Source organism: Sminthopsis crassicaudata, chromosome 1 (assembly GCF_048593235.1).
Source record: "Sminthopsis crassicaudata isolate SCR6 chromosome 1, ASM4859323v1, whole genome shotgun sequence".
Taxonomy (NCBI): domain Eukaryota; kingdom Metazoa; phylum Chordata; class Mammalia; order Dasyuromorphia; family Dasyuridae; genus Sminthopsis; species Sminthopsis crassicaudata.
This window is the reverse complement of record NC_133617.1, coordinates 624,933,768-624,941,587: the sequence shown is the minus strand read 5'-3', so window position 1 is coordinate 624,941,587 and position 7,820 is coordinate 624,933,768. Positions and strand designations below refer to the sequence as shown.

The 7,820-nt window shown below is 35.3% G+C and overlaps 1 protein-coding gene across 1 annotated transcript in view; it reads left to right on the top strand.

Moving 5' to 3' along the window:
- The first annotated feature begins 4,725 nt into the window (after window positions 1-4,725).
- IL7R (interleukin 7 receptor) overlaps window positions 4,726-7,820 on the top strand; it is a 30,661-nt gene continuing 27,566 nt past the window's right edge. The window contains exon 1 of the mRNA XM_074282661.1: window positions 4,726-4,925. Coding sequence (XP_074138762.1) covers window positions 4,847-4,925 — 79 coding nt within the window. The 5' untranslated portion in view covers window positions 4,726-4,846. The remainder of the gene's footprint in view (window positions 4,926-7,820) is intronic.

Sequence of the window (7,820 nt, the reverse complement as noted above, 5' to 3'; positions counted from 1 at the left end):
TTCTTAACCCCATTTTTCTGATTATACAGCTGAATCCCTTCAAGTGGTTTGTCCAGGGTTAAAAAGCTACTCAGTGCCTGAGGAAGAATTCAAATCCAGGTTTTCAAGACACCATTTTTTGCTCCACTATGCCAAGCAGATTCACCTCTCTGTGATATTCACCTTCATCTGCTTTATAGTTTAGCCCAACTGTCCTACTAAATATTCTACTGCTCAAGAACTTCCACATCACATTTCCATGTCCTTTGTACATACTTAGAAAGCTTTCTCTCTTCCCCCTCTGCTTCTTGAAAGGCTTAGTTTCCTCACAGTTTTGTGTTGTTGTTTGATTGTGACCAACTCTACATGACCCCACTTCACAAATATACTACAATGGTTTGTCATTTCTCCAACTCATTTTACAGATGAGAAAACTGAGGCAAACAGGGTTAAGTGACTTACCCAGAGTCACATAGCTAGTCAGTATCTGAGACTGGATTTGAACTCAATAAGATTATTCTTGTTAACCCCAGGTCTGGAATTTTATCCACTGCACCTCTTACAGCATACTAGGCAGGTTGTGCTATCTCCTATAAGAAATTTTTCCTAATCCTGATCTCTTTCAATTACTAGTATTCCAATTCCCTCTCCCACTAAAAATGATAGTTTGTTATTTGTACACTTTGCTTTTGGTTGTATATATTTTGTATTTATTTATCTGTGAATACTTTATTTCCCCTTTGGGGAAAATAATGAAAAAGAAGGGAACAAAAGAGAAGGAAAACAGAAAGAAGTAAATCTTTTCTTTCCCATCCTCACCCACCCAGAGCTGCCCTCATATCAGCTTTTCTCATGGATCCCAATGTTTCTCACTGGAGTCCAGAGAATCAAAGGTTTGCTCCTGTATTTCCCCTTTCTCCTCTCCCTCATCATCCTTCTCTCAAAGAAAGTCAAATTATTCTCCAGCAGCCAGTCTTTGGGAAGATCTTGAACAATGAAGCTCATTTGGTTCATCTCTTCTGACAGTTTACTTTGGACTCTTCTCTCTAGTTCTTCAGAAAGCATCCCCTGTCCCCACCCAAAGAGAATGTACCAGTGGAAATCCCCTGAACTGAAGATCAGAAGCTAAACCAAAATATTGTGTCCTTTTTTGTTCTTTTGCTTCTTCACATCTGAAGGAAAGAGATAAAATCAAAATGGTAGTCCATTTAAGTGATAAACAAGAGAATTTAAAGAGACATAACCCAGTTCAACTTCCAATTCATGGGCAAACTCAACAGAGGTAGGTATAAGTTTAATATTGGGAATGGATTTGGTACTGATTAACTAAACAGATTGTGGTTTTATGAAGGATTTACCCCCCCCCCCCATGGATAGCTGCATTGATTTTTATCACCTGATTTCTTATTTTTCCTAACCAAATTCTTGAATTAACAATATTAAAAGGAGAGCACAAAGATGCTAAAAGGATCATTTAGAGTTTGAATTTTCCTGATCCTTTGGGAAAAAACTCTCAAAGGCAGAGCCAAATACTATGCAGCTTCTGCCTATCTTATCCTTCTTCTCCATCATCATTCCTCCATTCTACACTCTGGAATATTCTGCAGAGTCTAGTCAAGTCTACAAAAGGGCCAGAAGCAACAAAGATTTATTCCTCTTCCATCTAAAGAGCACCTTCAATCCTGGGGTTAATCATAAGCCTCTCATTGAGAGCAGGCTTATGGTCCAACAGACCTCCTCATCCCTGTCTTTCTGTTTGTATAAAAACAGGGAAGAAAGAAACAGACTAGTTCATGCAACACAAAAACTTTAGGCTGAGGATCACTTTAAAATTTTTAATGGTTTTTTTAGAGACCCAGATTCTAAATCTATATAATGACAAGTCTAGATGCAGTATGGGAAGATACAGTTCTCCTGGACCCAAAAATTCCTCCTTATATGACAGATTATATAGTATCATATATTTTAGTCCTGGAGGACTTCAAGTTTTATGGGATCACAGGGGCATGGATTTAGAGGAAGAAGTCCTTGGAGATCATAAAATGAAGTATTAAATCTCACTATTTTCTAAATGAGGAAACTGAAGGTCAGAGAGTTAAGTGATTTTCACAAGAAAACAGAGATAGCCAAACAGTAAAATAATTAAATTAAAAATGAAGTTAAATATATAAATATATCTGCATATTTATATATTATATAATCATATAATATATATTACAGATATATTAATTAAACTAAAAATTAATTTAATTTAAAGATTTAAATTAAAATCTTTTTAAAGGAATTAAAATTAAAAGAATTAATTTAACTTTGATTAAGTCAAATTAAAATCTGACTTCAGATCCAATACTCTTTTCAACTAGTTTAGCTCTCTTATTTTATAGATAAGGAAAGTATTTCCCAGATATCCCATCCAAACAAGGATGAAAAATAACATGCCAAAGGGACAAAGTGACATACATATAGAAGCTTGGTCTCCTATGTATAAATCAAGAGTGCTGTATAGATCTCTCTGAGGTCCCCCTACTCTGTGACTCACCTCTTCCCTCCCCAACCTGATCAACATTGTGGTTCTTACATCCCTATAACTCCAATCAGTTGGCTCCAATCAGATCTTAATTGGATCATAGACCACACTCCTTGGATCCTAGAGCAAGATTTTTTTGATGGAAAGGGTATAGCAAGAGTGTTTGCTTTCTAACTCTTCTTAGAACTTGTTTCCTACACATATATCTGGATATGGAACTCTGAATTGGAAGAAGGCATTTTTCTGGACTACAGGAAAATATCTCCAAGAGCCTCATGCTGATTTACATCAAATTTGTTATGGCTTCCTTCACCTTGCCTGGAGGTCTCTATTGTTCCAGAAAGTCCTATCTCACACTTGATCTTTCTCCTTTTCATTCATTGACCAATAACTATGACTGATCTTTGGGTTGGACTTGGTTTCATTACCTCTTGTCTTAAAACAGTCTCTAGACTTAATTCTCCTAAAAGTTTCAAGTCTAGAAAGTAATACATTTCCAACTAGATCATTATATTTTAAACTAGGTTTCCCCAAAGCAAATATCAACCAGAGGTAGTATAGTGGGATAAGTCTAGGACTTAGAAGCAGGACACCAAGGTTTAAGCAATATCTCCATTCATATCTCTGGGTTTCAATTTCCACTCCTGCAAAATGAGAGTTGATGACTTCTAGGGTACCTTCCACTCTATTGCTGTGACTGAATTTTTGTCAATATATTTCAAAGATCCTAACCTGTTACTATTTCTGTCCCATTTCTAAAGGTCTTTTCTTTTTTTTTTAGAGTCTTCTCTTGAATCCTTACTTATACAAAGGAGATGTGCTAATGATTATGGCTCAGGTAACCAGACACACTCAATTCCCAATTATTTTTTGGTAATTCATCCCCACCATGTTTTTTGAAATTCCATTATTATAGGTAGATAGCTTTATTGATGATAGATAAATAGATAATAGCTACATATAAATCTAAAGAGATAAATTATATAAAACATAAACATATATGATGAGCAGATATATAATATAATATATGTATATATATACTATGATATGTACCCTATCTACAATACAGTATAGTATCCAGAATATCTGTATTACGTAGCATCTATCCTGTATAGATATGTTTTATATATAAATAGATAAAATAGATATAATTAATACTATCTATACTATATATTATGTACACATATATAAATGTTTAGATAAAGATTTCCAAACTCTTTCCATATTTCCATACTCCACACACATATACATATAGACATAGGGACTGTATCTATGATTTTTTGGTATAGGGATCCTCCTATATGAAGAGCCCCCTTTTATCAATGAAGTATCACCTTTTCTCCAATTTTACAATTCTAGATAATTTCAAAGAACACTGAGAGCTTAAGTGACTTGACCAGAATCACATGGTCAATACATGCTAGGGGATTCATCCCATTTTCTAATTCCAAAATCAGTTTTCTATTCACCAAACCTCATTGTATATTAATATACAGTTATTTAGTGATTTGACCTTAGAGAAATAATGTGTCTGTCCAAAATAAGGGAATAATGAATTCTTCTCATGCAAGAGGTTTCTAAAAAGTTATGGTCAAATTAGGTTTTGGTAAATCCAACTCAACAAATATTTTTGTAACCACCAGCTGTGTGTTAGGTACTGTACTAAATGCAGGACAAACTCAAAAGAGCAAAACACAGTTTCTGCCCTCAAGAAACCTGAATTTGACTGAATATACTAAGGAATTAGTTTATTTTAAAGAATTCTGTGATAAAAATCTTTTGGAGGACATGTAATCTCCCCTTCAGGTAAGAAATCACACCCTCTGGAGAACTGGAAGGACCTCATTATTTGTTCAGTTTTAACTATAGGTATTTTTTATCCTGAGTGGAGCTTGCCTATGTGGCTATTTGTCCTCAGTAAGAAGAGAAACCACTTAGGTACTTGATTTGTAACCATTGTTGTGTTATGCAACAAGTTTAGAGATAGGGGAGACCAAAAGAACCCAGGAGCTTCAACAGAGACTCACAAACCCCTATTTCCAATAAAAGTCAGCACTCCCCTCTACTTACTACAATTCTTGAAGTACTCAGGCTTCCTGTTACTGACACTTGTCTTCATTTCTCATGTGTTTATATTTCCTCCTGGCTGTGGTTAAGCAAGACAAAATTACTTAGTGCTGGTTTATAAAGCCGCATCCCCAACTTTTTCTTTCACTTACACAAGCATTGGTTCTTACTAGCTCTGATTCGTTCTCTCCTCTTCTCTCTCTCTCTCTCTCTCTCTCTCTCTCTCTCTCTCTCTCTCTCTCTCTCTCTCTCTCTCTCTCTCTCTCTCTCAAAATGACATTTCTCAGTACAACTTTTGGTATCATACTCTTTTTATTTAACTCTTCTGGAGAAAGTGGCTTCGGACAGGATGGTGAGTCATTTCAAACTTTTCTTTAGGATTATGGGACTTTGACACTTTTGGGGGGGGGTTATTCAGAGTCATGAGAATTTTGGGGACTCATGGAAAGTGATGAGGACCAGGGCATATGCTTCTGATCAGGACTAAGGATTTAGATGATCATTTGAAAACTAGATTATTCTGGGAATCAAGAGCATTGAAGAATGGTACTCATATTGACTTCTGCTTTATAATTTAACTCTTAAATACCCATTAAAAAAGTACTAGCATTTCTGAAAGTTGGACCTTAAATCTGCTGGATATCATTTCTTTAAAAGAAAGGATAAAGACTTATAACTTCCACAAGTAATACATTTTGAGAGTTGATTCTGAGAAAACTCCATGCCAATTGCATCCTGTGAGTTTGCTCAATATGTTTTAAAGAACTCCTGAAGTGTGAATTTGGTGACAAAACTATGGTGCTTGAGAAGTCCCTCTAAAGCTTGAAGTTTTTAACGGAAGAGATCACAAAAGTTGACACAAGAAGCCATGGTAGAATCCAATTCCTTCATTCAATAGTTAATAAAACATTTAGAGAGATTGAATGAATGGCCCCAGTTTTCCTCCCATGTAGGAGATCCCTCACAATTTGCCATTCTATAGAACAGCCACCACAGAACCAGAATCCAGCTCTTCTGTTTCCCAGACGATTGCTCTTTTCACAGTACCCCATGGTTTGATTTTAAATTTTCTCAAAGATATTAGTCAAAAAAACTGAACAATTTCCTTGAAGTCAGATTACCAGAGATGCTGAATAGGTTAATTTTCTTTAACAAATCACTATTAGTAAGTCTAAGTGAGGGGATGAATCATTGCTATGATAATCCTAGTGTTTAGGAAACACAGATACAATGAGATAGCACCAATCCATAAAACTTCAAGCAAACAGTTGTAAAAGGCAAGCAACAGCTGTACTTTGGGAACTTGTTCATATCAATTCTTTCCTGTAAATTAAGTTCTTTTACTTTGATAGTTTGAAACATTGCCCAAGATATGGCATCAAACCCACTAGTTCTGATGACTCAGTTTAGATATTTTACATAATATAACTAGCAAATAGGGAAATCACTGACATTTTCTCATCAAGCCCAAAACTCATATGGTTGACATTTTCTCACAATTTGACTATATTATGAATCATTTCACAGAAATATTTATTAGTTCATAGTAAATGCAAGCTTGTTACTTTGAACAGATGAATATTGAACATAGAAAAAGCATGTTAACACACATTGTGATCTTAAATGTGATCAAATTTTTACATAATCTCTTTTAAATCCTGAAATATGACTCAAGGAGAAAATTTGGTTTTTACTTGGAATATGTTTTAAGTTCTGAGGAAACGGAGGAAAATACTATATATCCCTTTAGAGAACAGTCACCTTAACTCTGAAATATTTTAATTTGAGAGTAATTAGATACAAGTCAGTAAATTAATCACTTTTTCAAAAGCATTTCTTTAGACCCTATTATGTGTCAGACATTAAGTTAAGTTCTGGAGACACAAAGCTTATGTTCTACTAGGGAGATGCAATATATAATCATAGACGAATAAAAATAGAATTTTTGAAAAATGAATACAAAGTAATTGATTAGCAAACAGCTAGGTGACTCTGGATAGAGCACAGAGTTTAGAGTCAGGAATACCTAAGTTCAAATGCAGCCTCAGACCTTTACTAGTTGTGTGATCCCAAGTCATTTAATTTCTGTTTTAATTCATTAGAGAAAGAAAGGGCAAATCTCTCCAGTACCTCTGCCAAGAAAGCTGCATGAACACTGGGGTGTTATGATCTATGGTGTCACAAAAGTTGGACACAAGTGAATGACTGAATAAAAACAATTGGTTAGGAGGCACTAACTACTAGCAGATTCAGGAAAAAAGTGATGCTTGAGCTGAGCCTGGAAAGGAAGCAAGTGTCTGAAATTTGGAGATTATATTTAAATTATCCTCTGAGCCATCAGTAGACTTTTCAGCCTCCTTGGATTTTGAGAATTCCAGGTACTCCTCAGACATTATTTACAAAGTAAAAAAATGAAAACTCTGGTAAGGTCAAGGATGATGGTCCCCTAGCAGCATCCTTAGACTGTTTCTTCATTTTAATTCACTCACAATTATATAACTATTACAGGTTTACAAAGTTTCTGTCTCAAAATTATCCTGCTGGGTAGAAAGTGCCAAGTATTATTCCCATTTTACAGATGAGTAAACTAAGGCTCAATAAGGTAGAGAAACATGTCCATAGTTATACAGCTAATATGTGTCAGAACCAAGATAGGTTAAGTAGTTGCTTCTAAAAAACAAGCATTTTAATGAAAGGATGATGGATCCTACACAGTTTAGCCAATGCAATTAGGCAAACTAAGTTCCACAAAACATCTTTATAATACCAGTGCTAATCACATTATAGACTAATCTCACATTTCTCTTGAGTTAGATACATTTAAAGGAACATAATTTAACCCATGATGAGGAAGCCTGACAGAGGAAGACTGGAGTTCAAGTTCTATCTTTAGTGGACAATGGAACTATGGCAAATTGCTTCTCAATGCTCTAGGCAACTGTCTAAGACCATATAATACAGGCAAGTAGTTGATCAGCATTAGTGAGGGTAGGGAGGAGTCTCCATACCAGAAATTCCCTTACGCCAATGAAATCACAGATCTGAACCCCAATCCACTACCAAACGTCCCATAGTCTGTCTTATTTTGTGCATTAATAAGACATGTTATAATGACTATGTATGATAGAACCATAAAAGGTCCAAAGAGGAGCTGATAGAATGGGAAAGGAAAAGGTAGGGACAAAAATGAGGAAAAGAGGAGGAGGAAAATAAGGAGGAGGAGAAGAAAGAGAGGGAAAAGAAGGAG